Source organism: Primulina tabacum, chromosome 4 (assembly GCF_025594145.1).
Source record: "Primulina tabacum isolate GXHZ01 chromosome 4, ASM2559414v2, whole genome shotgun sequence".
Classification (NCBI taxonomy): domain Eukaryota; kingdom Viridiplantae; phylum Streptophyta; class Magnoliopsida; order Lamiales; family Gesneriaceae; genus Primulina; species Primulina tabacum.
In genome coordinates, this window is record NC_134553.1 from 2735018 (window position 1) to 2751395 (window position 16378).

The following is a 16378-nucleotide window of genomic DNA, read 5'->3' on the forward strand; positions in this document are numbered from 1 at the left end:
GATCGTCTTTTCTCCATTAGATCTAGAATTTTCTCCAATGATCATGAAACAGAGTATCAATGTCTTTTCTTGGAAGGGATTCAAGTCATCACGTCAAGTACCATAATTTAAAAGTTTATTATGTATATCTCCAGCATGCCTTGTACCTCGAGTGACCAAATTCATAAAGAGAGAGCGAGACCATTGGATGAATAGAAGTCATGAAAATTGAAGGGGTATCATCATTCGATTAATTGAACTGCAGGGAACATTGTAAAAGGGTACAGCACAACACAACACAACACAACACAACACATACGTGTTACAGATTACATGCTGGGAAATTTTCACGTTCAAAACATCATTAAATTCAAGAATCTCAGCTCTATAACTGTAGCAAGTAAACGCCCAGTTTGCACATTAGTCCCGCAACAAAAGAGCCTCTGCATGGAATCTAGCGTTCTGCTACACAGAACTAAATCAAAACTGTTCGGATCTCAACACTACCAATGATGTAGCTGATACCAAGAAAATGTCCCTTTTACTGATGTATTTTACTCTAGGTATTGCAACGGCTCAGATTCAAAAGACTCCAAGTAATGTGGCAAAGGCAAAAACTAAAAACAAAGCCCCACCAATGAATCCAACCTGATTCAGTCAAAATGGTCATTAGCATTTAAAATATCACCAATTTTTTTAGGGATACGCTTGGATTGAGGGGTTTGAAGCCATGTATTTCAAATTCATTTAATTGCTTGAATAAAGTTATGTCGAGGGAATTACTAATTTATGTAGATGTATTCTTCAAATCCTTTCCCCAAATCAAGTAAGTACCTCAAAATCAAATTCTTCCACCCAAGCGCAATTAAAGTTTTTTAAGATGAAAAACTTTGTTTTTTACCAATTTTTCGGAAATGTAGCAGGATAAAAACGCCCCTCCAACTATTGCCATTAAAGTTGCCAGCAAGTGTCCTGCAATGGCTCCACTTGCCACACCCCATGGAGACTACATTTGAGAAAATATTATTGGTATGGGGAGCACAATACAGTAAAACTTCACCTGATAGTTTAAGAAGCTTATACCTGAGCTGCACCTAGGGCTATCGTAGCTAACATCGAACGGTCTCCCCATTCCTACAAGCAGAGGCAATGCAATGAGTCGATAAGTCGATATTTCCGTATACTTTTGTCAATGGGAGAAAATATATTTAAAGATGACCGGGAGTAAGAATTTAAAAGCAAGATATTCAGATAATATTGCAATAGCAGCGATTAAATATAAATTCAAAGTGGAAACATATATGATGGTTTTAGCACATTTTAGCGGCACGTGTGAGGAATTGAGATAAGACACAAATAGCATACACCACCAAGTTTGCAACTAAGGCGTACAAAGACTTAAAATTAACCTCTCTCTTTTTTTTGTCAAATTTACCATTGTTTTGATAAAATTGAAATTGATATTTCCAGTCTGGGCAAATTCCTTCAATTCACGAAGGTAAAAGAGATGTTTTGGCACCAAAAAAAACACATACGAGATAGTTTTTTCCTGTCATAACCAGACTCGGAAAATAATGAGTTAAAAAATGAACCATCTCAAACAGTAAAATGGTTTACACTGCTTTCAACTTTTAAGAAAGTTGATATCCTTTTGTCATGGTAAACATTTGATGCTAAAAAGAAATGCTTACAGCAAAGAATATAAGGCTAAATGACTTCCACAGAACTTCAAGCGGATTTGAAAGACGTTTTGACACCTGCATACATGTCAAATGTAGAATAGGTTAAGTAGAACTCAAATAGAATCCAAAAAGATTGTTTGAATTCAGGTGAATTACCTTTTCCTTAACAAGTTCTTCAGCTTCAACAAATTCATCAGATTCTTGTTTGCCTTGATCATCAGATTTCGGCTACTGCGGATGGAAGGTCCCATGCATCTTTAATTGATTTAAGACCAAAGAACATCAATAGTGCTACTGCAGCATATTCTCCAATTGGCAAGGCTGTTCATATAATAACTAATTATCAATAACCATTGCTGCAAGAAGTAAAGTATGAGTGATCGAGCTCAGTTTATTCGAGTTTATATGTCATAACTGATAATTGATGCACATCTAGGTAAATATCTAGCAATCGTCACATTTCAATTTTCATTTGGACTTGTAGGAGCAAGAAATGTTGATTTACACCAGCAAAAGGAACGATCGAGTTGCAAAGATGAGAGAAAAAGACCGGACAGGTTTGGCAGAACATGCTGTAGTTCAGATTGCAAATGAGAGGAATGAACAAAAAAACTGGAGTTTGACACTGAACTGCACCACAAATATTAAAAAGAATGTGTTTGCACGGTGTGTTAGTGCTGCGAACATAAGGAAGAACCTAAACGTGGCTTTTGGCATATGTTTGGAGCCAAATATCTAAAGGGTTTGACTGTGAACATAACATGATTGCAGCAGATACTGCAAGGCGACAATTTCTTTCAAGTGGGATCCTTACAAAACAGAAAGTGACAATTTGTGAGCTCAACAGTGACCTACCAAACTTGGGAAAACCCTATAATCATCAGTGTGAAGAAAATTTGTGTTACTTCAATTTTTTTTACTATAGCTTTGACAAGGCACCATGTTCACGTGTAAGAAGTACCAGATTTATTCATTCCATTTTGCTCATTGCTGTCATGGTTTCTAACAGAACAATGAACTAATGTTATATTAGGGAATCAGTAAATAATGCTAAATTGGCCAAAAGTTTCTGACATTTAATTCAGTAAATTCAGGCTTCCCAGGTTCACTTGCTCCTTCATGAATCCCTCAAACACGATACATAAATGTGGGAAACACTTTACACCCTGATACCTTTAATTTTGCGGGAGGTAAGGGACGATCCCCATCCACGTTCCTTAGATATGTGTGTTGGGGGAGAGAGTGTGTATAAGAGCTAATGCTTACTTGTTTTAAATTGAGCGGGCACCGAGTGAAATATCCGGCCAATTATGACAGATAGAATAGTCATAAGCGATAGAGCACCCATTGATCCCAAAAGGACCTGTCCACAGTTAACGGAAGTAAGAACAATGCTCTGTCAAACTCTATAAGCAAAACTAATTATTCGAAGGCAATTATGTACATCATAAAGTTCTGTGGATCTAGAATGCTATTACTCCAAAAGTCAATTCATATAAATATTAACCCTGTTTTAAGTGCTCCATATGCCCAAACTTAATTATCACAATTTCCCAAGATCTCAGAACCACAAATAACTCATTAATATTATACTCCATGGCACAGAAATTGAGAGAAGATGGCATTCCAAATAAGCAAAACTTGATCTTTTTTCTTTTCTTTTTTGCTTTCAACAGCTTTTGCATCGAACAATACAATCACGCATTCAAGAACTTATCTTCCTGCATTGACTGGTCACTTCCATATGTTTGGAGACACTAATACTAGTATTTAGCCCCATTAAAGCCAATGACTAAACTGAGTTGTCTCTTCTTTATTGCGTGACAAAGCTAAGTTCAAGATTTTTTAGCCAAATTCTGAAAATACTTTTCACCACAAAATTTCAAGGTACATGCAAGCAGCACAAAACATGGCGATAGAAAAAATCTCCAATTATATGCAAGCCAAAAACAAATCATAATTCAAATTCAAGACTAGCTCATGGACATTTTAATCGAGTAAAAGTACATAATTCATACTTGCAGAAGCATAATGAAGGAAAGAGATTGAGACAAACAAAAATGGGCAAGTACAGAGTAAGAGAGAGCAAGAGAGTTTCACACCAGAATTCTCTCATACTGCATGGCCAAGAGTGCAGCAATAAAAAAAGTCTGCAAAATCAAACATTAAATTTTAAGTGAAGTGACATCTGCCTCTATGCAGGAACCTAAAGTAGTAGAATTAACATAAAGTGCATACAACAAAGGAAGATATAAAAGGAATGATTGTTCCTTATAATAAAAAACACTTGACTAATCACTAAATTTATCAGACACCTTATATTCAAGGCGGAGTCAGATTTTTAACGAGGGGGATAAAATTTACTAAATCTTATTTTTTGCTCAAGAATAAAAAGAATTGTTAAATCTTAGAGAGTAAAACTTTTGATTATAAAAAATTCCATTGAAATTTGAAAATTTTCATCTCAGGGCAGGACACTCTCTCCCTAGCCTCTGCTTATGCTTCTTAGAAATACATATACATAATATTTCAAATGACTCAGAAGCACGAGTATTTGTAAAAATGAAACTATCAAAGCTGACACAGCATAGAGATGATATCACAGACAACTAACAAATTTCCCTATTCAAGTAATACATCTTGCATGTTGCACTCTATGTCCATGAGCATTAGGAACTATTTTGTATGCCAGAATTTACGGGTAAATTACCCCTACAAAAATTCAAAAACGCAAAAATCTCATGTGTAAAATTAATTGCATTTAAAACCCAGTATTTTTAAAAATCAGGCATAAAACCCCTTACAAATGAGGCAAATATACTTGAGGTTTTTTCATAAGGTTTAAAATGCTTGATTTTAAAAAATGGAACATACATTAGCCTACTAAAATTTTTTAGGGGCTTTTACTCCTTTTAGACTCTTCGCAAGAGAACCTGAGGCAATTAGCCCCTGAATTTACCGCAAGTATGGAAAATTGAGTTTTGTATTTTGTTAAAGCTATAATGTACCTGATAATTTACCTATGCGAAAAGAAATTAAAAACTGATTAACTGAATATGCGCAAATCTTGCTTATGCAGAATGTCAAAGCCTAGTTAACCAATTTTTTACTTAATTCCTAAGCTAGCGTACATAAGTTCATACATACATACCTACATACATACATACATATACATGTATATATGTATATACATATACGTATATATATATGTATGTATATGTATGTATGAAACTTATTCCAAAATTTGCAATGTTTTACCTTGTCTCCGATCTCAGAAACAAATATCAAAGAAAATGCAGCAGCGAATCCTGATTTTGCAATTGCTGGCAATATTGATGGTGTCCCTCTCCCAAAGGCAATCAGTAAAAATACTAAACCGCACGCAAAAAGAACAAGTGCAATTGAGATAGGATAAGGGATTCGATCAGGAGATGCCTCGCTGCCATTCATGAGAAGTTAATTATATTAGACAAGACAAGGACAGATTACAGTTGGATCATCAGTAATAAACATATGTGCACATGCCAATTTGTAAGAAGAAAATAATTGTCTCAACAGTCAGTGTTTACAGGCACTAATATATGTATATTCTTCACTTATTTTCTATACATGAATATCAATTAAAAATAATTACACTCGGATTGTTTACTTTCATTTTTATTCAGATGTAGTTAAAGTGGGTAATGCATTAAGAAAGTCGATTTTTGTTTCAATGAGTGACTGTTGATACAAAATGAGCTTGTATATGAGAATGAGTGCAAACAAAGGAAAAAATAGATACTTCACTTCCTAGAAACGATCCATAACACATCTAGTATAGTTCGGCAAAGAGACTATTTTTCAGAAGAATGAGTTTTTTCAAGATTTTATTCAACTGTGCCATCATCCTCACATAGCCTTTTCCTATATATAATCTCACTGCTAAAAAAAATTATCAAAGAAAGAACACTAAAGATCACAAACATTTTAGAAGAAGGGATAATGTGAGCTCCGCCACTGGGGAAACTTTCTTTGCGATTTTTTTGACTTTCTTCATAGCCTCCAGATCCAGTTCCAACATTTAATGAATTAGCCTTGATTGTTCTTCTCCTCACACACAACTGTGGTGCCTTCCAATAACATACTGTGTAAAGTAGCTATCATCATCACCAGCTTGAAATGTGACACTCTCATCAAGAAAAAGGCTTCTTGTGTATTTTGACCAAAAAGTTAAATCATTCAGAAACTATTAGTGATATTAATGTCTGAATAAAGAGCCTAACAAACAACACACCAGATCAAGATTTTGAAATATTCTTATTGGATCAACTTGTTTCATGAATCACCCTTAAAAAATAGAAATTAGAAATGTTACATAAAATACTTGAGACCACATAAATCTTGAGGCATCACAATCCTTAGGAACTGGTGTTTTTACTACAATGATGAAGCAGAGTCTATTCAGATTTCTTGAAGAGAATTTACCGCAGCCATCAGTACCAAGGACTTGAAAACATGGACTGAGATGTCAAAATGTGAAGGGAAAAGAGAGTAAGATGTGAGAGTACTTGGACCATACTCGGTTATATTCATGGTGGACACTAAATCAGAAAATGTATTGCTACAGCCAAAGTCAGATATCCATTCTACCGCAAAAAGTAACCCAATCAGCTAAACACCACAATATCACTAGAAACTATATTTAAGTAATATTAAGTGCGTTTTACAATGTGAGAAATAATGGGTTCGATGGTTTTCCCTCGTCAAGATTAATTCACTTCCTATAATAAGCTCATTCGAAATATACCTAAACACCACCACCACCACCACCACCACCACCACCCCAGATACAATTTTAAATTTTAACAGCCAAATTTCAATAAATAGGAGGAGAAGCACACAAGAATTCATAAAGACCGGTTCCCACATTACCTAACCACAATAAGTAAAGAACAAACTAATCTTTAAGGTGAATAAGAACTGTCGGACAGAAAATAGTTGAAAGAACTCACATGAAGATGAAGATTGAGAAAAAAAATTTCTGGGCAAGGAAGGAGGGAAGGGTAGTGAATTAATGAAAGCAAATATGGGACGAAGCTCGTTCTTGCTCACATTTCTTGATGCTACTAGAACCCCGGGTACCTGAAACGTCAAGAGTTGCATTTTTTTTCCTGTGACCGTATCTTTATGTTAAAAATTACTCTTGTATGCCATCGATTCTTGCCCTGTTATCTTTTCTAAATTGTTTAGAAATGGAAGAAGAGTAGAGGATTTGGAAATGTGGGGAAGATGATGAGGTGTGAGAGCAGTTAAGAAGATATAGAGTGGTCTTCAGTCTTGACTCTCCGTGCGTCGGGGGCTTGTATTTTTTATATATATCAGTTATTTAGCCGTAAATTACAAGCAATTAAATTGATATTTGAATCTTTGAAATAAAAAAAATAAAAATAAAAATATATTAAAATTAAAAAATTAAAAAAAAAAACAAAAGTATAATATTAGTATTGTAAAATATATTTAATCATAATCATATTATAGTTTTGTATAAATCAATAATCCTAAAATGTCCTTTTTATTATATTTTCATGATATATCAATTCACTATTAAATTAAAATATTTAAAAAAGGCAAATTCAAGTGCAAAATTTCATGAAAATTAAGTTAATGTTCCTTAATCATTCTACTTTATTTTTCACCGAAACAATAAATGAAAGATTATAATCTCATTTTTTCCCTTAAAATTACAAATTTGATTTTAACTTTTCGTCTAACGTATTTAATCTACTGAAGAGTACTAAATTATATTTTTTTCCCTTGAAATTTCATATTATTAATATTAATGATTTATCACCTTTAATTTTTTAAGTAACAATTCACCTATTTATATGCTTGAAAATTGAGTGTTATTAATTTGTTATGAATGAAGTTAATTTGTTTGAAAAAATTGTAATACATTAATGCTAAAAAATATCTTATTAGAATTAAATTTTAGCATGAATTAGTGTATAATTATATAAATTATGTTTGTGTTCATGCACAATGACGTAAAGAACGTAAAAGCCTAATTAACATATTTGAAATACTTGAAAGACTAATTTGACTAGTTAACTTACATTAGGGCTAAATTTGATTAGGATATTTTATAGAAGACCAGAATCCCTCAATCATTATTTAGATCTTGAGTCTCTACAAATACTTGTATTTGTAATTCATTTTATGATTAATGGAATAAAGATAATTTCAGAATTCTCCAAAAAAAAAAATCAATTTTTATATATTATTTTTGCCGGAGGATGTAACGTGTCCACCGCCGGCTTCTACCGTTGGGTTCCTTCATAGCAAGAAATTCATATCACGGCCGTCTCAGACATGTATTTGTAATAATTTAGGTGAGTAAAAATATAACAATATTCCTCAAAAAAGAGAGAACATAAAAGTTTAAACAATTTCTAGTTCGAAAATTTTATTTATCTAAAAGATGTAAACGCAACAGTATTCCTAAATACCAAATTGATCACCCCTGAAAATTGTATTCGGGTTTTAACTCGGCAAATTAAATATGAAAAACCCCTTCCGTTTGGCATATTTTTTCGTTTGATTGTAAATCTAATGCTAGCCACCATTTCCTATTCAAATAAAACTTTCGAAAAGTAAATTGATATTGAATGATAAAAGATATTGAACAGAGTTTTATATGAACTGATACAAAAATGGATCAACAGAACAAAATTTGCCAATCCTTATAAAAATAGGGTTTCTCTTAATTGAGTATTACATGAAATACCTATCAATTCATCTCATACAGAGTATTTAAGAAAACTGCAAAAAGGAACCGGTCATTCACTTTATATTGACTTCATATTTCACATAAAACTAACCTTAAATATGAAGTTCCGAAATTCACTAGGACTGCTCTTTCACCTTTTCTGAGAGAGATGAGAATGAGAATCGTGTTTCATTTCTTTCATGTGTTGCTGTAGCGTAAACAGAATTGCAGAAACCAAAATGGTAGAAAGAGCAACCATGCCAGGAAAATCTACTGCAGGGCTTTTGTATCTCCAAATTGCAGATGTACGGATACAAACTGATGCAAATCTTTCCCCAGATTGCTTTCTCCTGTGACAGTAAAATGGTTAGAAGCTGAGAAATCTGCTGCCGAAAAGGTGAAGTTGGAGAATTGACACAATAAAATGAGTCTCATCGCGCATAGGAATTAATTGAAGGCTCAAGCCAAAAACAGAAGATACCACAATTGTACCAGAAAGGCCAAATATCTTTACTAAAATATGTGAGGCTCCTAAAGCAAGTAAAAACTTTAAATGCAATGAACAAATGATACCATCTTCAAGTAACGTGCATTAGCTAATAAATGTGTAAAACCTCTGGAGACAACAAATGTCTGAATTGCAGCAGCCGCAAAATTATAAATTATAGTCCAAAAATGATGTTTCAAAATTGCTAGTCTCCACTAGTCCGCTACATATGTAATTATGTTCGCATGCAACCTACAGGTGACCTTTTTTTCTTTATATACTTTTTACACTCTTAGACTAGTATTGCCGTCAAAAAAGGATTCTTTCAGTCTGCATCTCAAATTAACCTGCTCGGTGAAGGGAGTTCTTTCCTAAATAATGTTGCAGAGCTCCGAATGATTTAGAGTCCCACAGCATGTAAGAGTTTCAATCATAGCATCAAAGGAAAATTCAAACAATTCTCAATCGAGTAAAAACATGGGCCAACGTTTTGTTCTCTGTCCATTGTTTTCCAGAGAAATTGCTCGATTCTACCTAATCTAGTTCTGGAGCTAATACCATATTTGTCAAGAATATCTACAATTCCAAGCAGACTACACAGAGAATCCATGCATACATCCCAATACTCTGAGTGGTCTACCTCTGGGATAGCATCAAAAGAAACACACATGATAAAAACTTTAAAATTTGAGAGGGAACTTGGCACTTCAAAAACCAAAAATTTGTGGATTTTCTTGGTGCAACCCTAATATCCTCACATCGTGTATATAATGCATTTACACAACAAAATCCATCAACTATAACAACACAAAGTTCATTAACCTCACTCTGACTAGCTTTCCATTTGGCAATAAGCTATTCCTCATACTTTGTAAGAAACTGGCATCACAACCACACAACTTCTGCAAAATAGACAAACGCTAACCTATAAGCCCCAGGTTGGACCCATCCCACAGACAATGTGGTGAGGGTCTCAGACTAAGGTACAGAGATCTAAATCAAATTTACAAAAAGAAATGGGATGCATTATAACAAATGAGAACGAACAAAAAGAGGGAAAGTAAATTGAAATATTAGAACTAAAAAGAGGCAGGGCCTAAATATATAAAATAGAATATCATCTCATGCAGACTATTATGAGGATATGTGTAGGGTTGTAACAAATGAGCATTAACAAAAGCAGGGATATTAAACGACATATAATAAGTAAAAAAGAAGCCGGGCGATATAGAAAAACCTACGACAAGAAGTCTTTGACTGGGTTCCACCAGTGTGCATCACTATTGCTTCTATTGCTTGAGCTGTGATCTTCATCATGCTTGCCTTGCATTGCTGCAATATAACAAAATAAGGCAACAAAAAGAGGAAGAAATAGAAGCGGAAAGATTTTCATTAAGCGAAAAAGTAACCTCCATTGTTTACTGGGAGCGAGTAGCCCTCAGTTTCCCTGAGAGAAGCCAACTTTTCAACTAGGGTGCGCTCTGCATCACTATCATTATGGTGGCATAACATCAATTGACAGATCATCTAAATATTGTATGATGGCATATGTTAAACAAGACACTAAATGATAAAATGAAAAAAAATTATGCTGCACAGCTGCACCTATTCCCATTGGAATTAAATATCCATCATTTTCACAAGCCAAAAAAGAATGAGATGTTTATCATAACATAATATTTATGGTGAACTTCTCAAAACTTATAAACTGGATTTCTGGAGCATGTAAAGCAGCGATGCACCCAAAAAAATAAAAAAAAAATGAATAAACAAAACAGACAAAAAAAAGATGCCATACATCAACTCGCCTCTATATCCTTATTTTTTGTACTTTCCTTTTTAAACTACTACCTTTAAATACTATTTTATAGCTTCACTGAAGTAGCATGGAGTGCGCTGCTTAATCATGGGCATAGGGCCATCTCTCGACCTTATCTAATATGTTACCAACTGCGGTCAATTATAATTAGAGAAAATACCAGGAGCACAAGCATCCATAAAAAGATGAACTGTCCAGCTCCTTTTTACATCTATCAAGCACCACTCGAAAACAGCCCACAACAAATCCCATAATGTTGACTAAGTCCGCGTGAAAGGGTGACACTTGGGTCCTAAGCATCATTTTCAGTTCCTCGTCTCATAGATTCATACTTTACTTTGTACTCCTAAACCAAAAGGCAAACCTCAAACATGAAACGATTTAAAACAGTATCATGTGCATGTCAACCAAAAAGTATACAAAATATTCAGTAGAGAAAACCGGCCAAGAGTGTATGTACTGAGGAAAGGGATGTTCACAAGAAGCAGGAAAAACTCACAACCAATCTATTGAACATCGACAATTCTTTACCAAACTACAAGGAAACAAAATCCCATAAATTTTAAAGACAACACACTTGAGCAATATGTTTTTGTAGACAAACTCATTCTAATTAAGTAGATAACGGACCTAATTTTCTTCGGGATCTGAACATCCACAGTAAAATAATGATCACCTCTTGCAGAAGGCCTGTTAATGTTGGGTACACCCAAGTGTGGCAACTTTATTTTATCTCCTGGCTGCGTTCCTGGGGGAATTCGTAGATCCTGAGTACCTCCCACAGTATTCACCTATGATTTGCACAAAAAATTACATGTCAGTGACCTTTTGAGGGACACGCTTAGTGGGTCGAAGTCTGATGCATTTTTATCTTGACTTACTGCAAATCACATGATAATCAGATTATTCCTTGAAAATGAGGGAAAAGGAGCAATTGAGTTTCATGATAATAAAAAGTCTAAAGCACACCAATTTGCAATTGGTAACCTGGACCTCATTTATTAATCATGGTATTTCCTCTTGATTCTCATTGGAGGTGACATGGAAGCCAGATATAAACATGTATCATTTGGTTACCACATTGTTCAGACAAATTAGAATAGTCCTTTTCATCCTCAATGGCTTAATATAAAGATAATAAACTTTAGACTGTTTCCCTGGCTTGATAGCTAACCTTGAGGCCACAGCGGACCTCAAGGTGATAGAAATGCAATCGTGCTAGGTTGGTTTCTCTCTCTTTCTCACAAATGGTGAGTACAGAATGCTCACTGTCATTGACGTGTAAGCATGAAACACATAAGATCAGAAGAAAGTTATATCGAACTAGAATCCTGACATAATTAGTAGTCCTGGTGCTAGAGTAGATATTGACACTCGTAAATTTTAAATGCTGAAAGATTTTAGCATGAAGTGTAATATGGTCAGACAGTCAGACTATATTCTCATCAATATCTAATGCACCACTGCATTCAAAAATAGAATTGTTAATACCTTTCTAATTGTCCCCAAAATGGCTTCTGTGTAGTCAACATTTACTTTTGAGAACAAATCCAAGCCATCCCTCTGAATTCCTTGTTTTTCCTCAATATGGAGGACCAGAAAAAGGTCACCAGCAATACCCCTGCAACGAGACAACAGCATGACAAGCTTTATGTGAAATACATTCAAATTTTCAAATGATGCACATAACACCAGAGGCACAGAGAGAGGTAACAGCGACACAAACGAAGAAAAAGCAAATTTTAACGTAACCTGCAGAAAAAAAGAACACGAAGAATATGCGACCCTTCTTGGTCCGTGGACAAGATAGGATTGACGTTGCTCGAAAAAAATGTTTGAACCATGTCTTCCAGAGAAGAATAGTTAGCTGGACTACAAATTATCACCTACACAGCCAAAATCAAATTAGACTGACACCTACCATAAGAGACTATGTTGCAGTCACTACTTAACGGTTCTGGAGATACCTTTGTAGTTGTATACCACAGCCCTCATACAAGATAAAACAAAAATGAGTCAAAGTGTTTTCAACTTAAAAGCCAAATTTTCTATTGACTGCTCCAGGGTCATTAATATAATAATTCCTTGATCATTAAAAAAAATTTCACCCAATTAATAGATGTCATAACATCCTATAATCCTAGAGACAACTTTCATCATTATTAGCGACAAACTTTTTTTGTTTTTGAAAAGAAACTAGATATTATTAATACTTAAATTTTACAAAACAAGCAGATGAGTAATCCGCAGGGTGACTATCAACACAACTTATAAAGTTACTATCCTAGTAACTTAGCGACAACTTTCATCATCATTAGCAACATAAGAAGAAATAATTGCTGTTTAAAACTATTAACCAATAGAGTAAGCCAGAACAGGTATTAGGATATTAAAAATGAAGGTGACCAATGGATACGAAATTGAATAAAAGTGAGATAAATGCGTAATGGTAACATAGGAAGGCAAATCTAGTTGTGAATTTATTTCATGAAGGGACAATTGCAAGTCAAGGATACCTCTTTTTATCGAAATTCCCCTCTCCACGAACTTGCATTGTGGATTCATCATCAATTCCAGGTGGAACAACCACGTCAATTCTATGTTTAGCTTGAACATGTCCACGTCCATTGCATTTTCGGCAACTATCAGTAATTATTTTCCCATCACCTCCACATTTTGAGCAAGTGGTCACCTACAGTTCACAGACAATCATCTAGACAGGAAACCAAACAAAGACAAAATCAAATACCACGAAAAATTAATATAAATAGCGAGAAAACCAGTCAGATTTACTACTGCTCAAGCCTTTTCGTAAAACTTTTCAGCCTGTTTTTGCAATTTCACTAAATGCTAAAATGTCCAAATAACAAAATTGCCAAGCATAATTGTTAAATTTCTTCAATTGTTTGGTCCCTTGCTGCTTGGAATCGGGTAGCTGTAAGGACCCTTATTTGAAGTTATTTAATGAACCATTACTGAGTTGCAGCACCTGAGACATAATGCCAAAAGGTGTCTTCTGCGTTTCAACCACTCCTCCTCTACCTCCACAGAAAGTACACAACTTCAGACAACTGCTGGACTTTGCACCCGTTCCACCACAATCATCACATGTCACAGTGCGTTGTACCTCAATTTCACGTTGACCACCAAAAATTGATTCTTCGAAACTCAAATATAAATCATATCTACAAAGTAGATGAATGAAAATAAATAAATCACGACATTCACGATCATGATATTGATCACCATACTCAATAAAAAGATCATGCAATTGTCTAGATCATTTGTATGGAAAAGCTATAATAACAGAACAAAGCATTATTGCAAGAGTTACATTCAGCTGCTCTCCATACAACTTTATAAAAATTAAGACAATTAAATCCTCTCAGATATAGACAACTTACAAAAGATAATCCATCTCACACTAGTTGAAGTTTTGATAAAGCCCTCATGACATTGAAATATCAATATCCGTTTTAAGGGCAGGTGAGAGAGAAAATCATTTTTAAAACAAAAATAAATCCTTATTGAACAGATTGACAGTAAATTTTGCATTGGTGGAGTAGATACAACTAAGAACAACATAGTTTTCCTTTTGCCTCATGAAAGATCCTGTCCCTCAATCATCTCAGCATCCTTGAACTTCAAGTAGACAAAACCAAATATTCATGAAATGCTCAGAGATCAAATCATCTATATTTTATCAAATTATAACATACTATTACCGAATGTCAAGATTCCGACTTCCTTTCTCTTTGAAACTAAAATTGAAGCCACTTTGTTCACCATTTCCTCCGAAAAAACCATTGGATTCTCCAAAAATATCAGCAAAAACTTCAAATGGATCCACCTAAAAATATAAAGTGAGCATTTAATTAGTGATGACTGACAAAGGAATTAGGAGAAACAAAAGGGCTATAAACTAGAGCAGAGAGAGGAAAAAAATACATTTCCAACTCAGAATATAAAAATATTACATTTACCGCCAGATTTTCGCAATCTTACCCCTTGAGGCCCAACATTTGATGCATCAAATTCTCCATGTAAACCTTCCTCACCAAACCGGTCATATGTAGACCTTTTCTCGTTGTCTGATAACACCTATATAGATACCTTGTTACAACAGCAAACAAAGGGCGGAGTATTAAATGAATCAAATTAATACACTGAATGCACAAAAGAATATATATATATATATATATATATAGAGGCATACACACACTCTCTCTCTATAGATAGAGGTTGAGAGAGAAGCTGTGAAGTGAGTCAATTGTACCTCATATGCAGCACTTATTTCTTTAAACTTTTCTTCAGCACCAGGTCTCTTGTTCATATCTGGATGATACTGTTTTCACATGAGAATTTTGAATTAAGAGTCAGTAGTGACCCACATTACGAAATGCAGCTTTTTAAACATAACCGGAACTCCGCAAAGAATCATATGACCACAAGCAAGCATACAAGCCAAGAAAAACACATATTAGGAACAAGCCATAATTGGTACGGCTTCATGGTGAAGGTGTGAATGCTGTATGTAAAGCTAAAATTATCATCAGTAAGCAAATGAATGTAGCACATTGAATGTAGTTGCAAATCAGATTCCACATTGGCAGAATAACACCACTGAACAATTACTTATGCTAGGAAACATTTTCCATCTTCATATTAATGCCTTCGCGATCAATTAAAGTATTAAACCAAACAGTATATGTGAACAAGTGAAAATTACCTTACGAGCAAGTTTACGATAAGCCGATTTAATTTCTTGCAGAGTAGCATTTCTACCGACATTGAGAACAGAATAGTAATCGGAACTGGAGGTTCTTTTAGCAGCAACAAAGGCAGCAAAGCGGCCGCGGCCGCGGCGCTGGTGTCTACGGTCACTGAAATTTGTAGAGAGTTCTTTAACCGACGGAAATAACGTTCTCGAAAATGCCAAGTTCCTGAGCTTTAGAGACAGATTCCTAGAATCGCAGAAGACGATATTTGGGTTTGTGGCATTTGAATGGATAGAGCTGAAGTAGTAGTTTTGGGATAACTGCATTGCTTAGAGACGAGGGTAGATTTGAAATCACCAAACCCTAATTTCTCAAATCAATTGGGGTATGTGGTCCGGTGCTGAGTTCGGATTTGGAACGGACGGAGTCTGTAGTACTTCGTTCGCGTTGTCTTCCCCTACCTAATTACCATTGGTGATAACTATATGAAAATTATTTAACTGTAATAATAAATTATAAAAATAAGGGATAAATTAATTATTAAGTCTGGTGGGACCTCACTCCCGAATCTATAAAATAATAATTTTGACATAAAAATTAAATTTTTTTCATGAATAATTCAAATAAAAATCAATGATTAAGTCTATTGGGAGCTCACTCGCGAATCTTTAAAATAATAATTTTGACATAAAAATTAATACTTTTTTCATGAATGATCCAAATAAAATATCTGTCACGGAAAATTAATTTATGGACTATTTTACAAGAGTTTTGTATAAATTAATAATGTCATGAAAAAATTAGAGTAGTGGAAAAGTGGAGCAAGATTATGAGAGATCGGATTTTAAAAAGAACGGAACTTACAAAATAATTTATTTGTTTTTCTTAAAGATTATTTTGAAACTGACAAAAACTTGTGTGAGACGGTTTCAGGGGTCGTATTTTGTG

At 34.4% G+C, this 16378-nt stretch overlaps 2 protein-coding genes across 5 annotated transcripts; both read right to left on the reverse strand.

Moving 5' to 3' along the window:
• Positions 1-201: 201 nt before the first annotated feature.
• On the reverse strand, positions 202-6976 carry LOC142542392 (protein PAM71-homolog, chloroplastic-like). Its single transcript, XM_075649005.1, is given in 11 exon segments — positions 202-627; positions 881-985; positions 1063-1113; positions 1671-1736; positions 1818-1886; positions 1888-1982; positions 2928-3024; positions 3764-3811; positions 4920-5100; positions 5625-5784; positions 6653-6976. Coding segments are annotated over 11 exon segments (1089 nt in total). The 5' UTR covers positions 6804-6976; the 3' UTR covers positions 202-561.
• Positions 6977-8345: 1369 nt separating this feature from the next.
• LOC142542393 (uncharacterized) lies at positions 8346-15907 on the reverse strand. Of its 4 annotated transcripts, none has more exons than XM_075649009.1 (11): positions 15442-15907; positions 14989-15057; positions 14718-14813; positions 14438-14562; positions 13702-13897; positions 13229-13404; positions 12204-12333; positions 11389-11503; positions 10306-10374; positions 10135-10225; positions 8346-8756 (listed from the first exon to the last, which is right to left on the reverse strand). In XM_075649009.1, exons 1-11 carry the CDS (start codon positions 15754-15756, stop codon positions 8558-8560), a joined length of 1581 nt encoding a protein of 526 aa, XP_075505124.1. In that variant the 5' UTR covers positions 15757-15907; the 3' UTR covers positions 8346-8557. The 4 variants fall into 4 exon arrangements, with proteins under 4 accessions (XP_075505124.1, XP_075505123.1, XP_075505122.1 ...); XM_075649008.1 differs by having other exon boundaries at positions 10303-10374; positions 15442-15906; XM_075649007.1 differs by having other exon boundaries at positions 10306-10382; positions 11343-11503; positions 15442-15906.
• Between the last annotated feature and the right edge of the window lie 471 nt (positions 15908-16378).

Bases quoted from the DNA above. Each gene is read 5' to 3' on its own strand.
- LOC142542393 (XM_075649006.1), bottom strand. From the start codon at position 15,756: ATGCAGTTATCCCAAAACTACTACTTCAGCTCTATCCATTCAAATGCC. The intron at 11,504-12,203 runs GTATTAACAATT...TGCAAATCATAG, and splicing joins TTTTGGGGACAATTAGAAAG to GTGAATACTGTGGGAGGTAC. The intron at 8,757-10,134 runs GTAGGTTTTTCT...TTACTGTCACAG, and splicing joins CCAGTCAAAGACTTCTTGTC to GAGAAAGCAATCTGGGGAAA.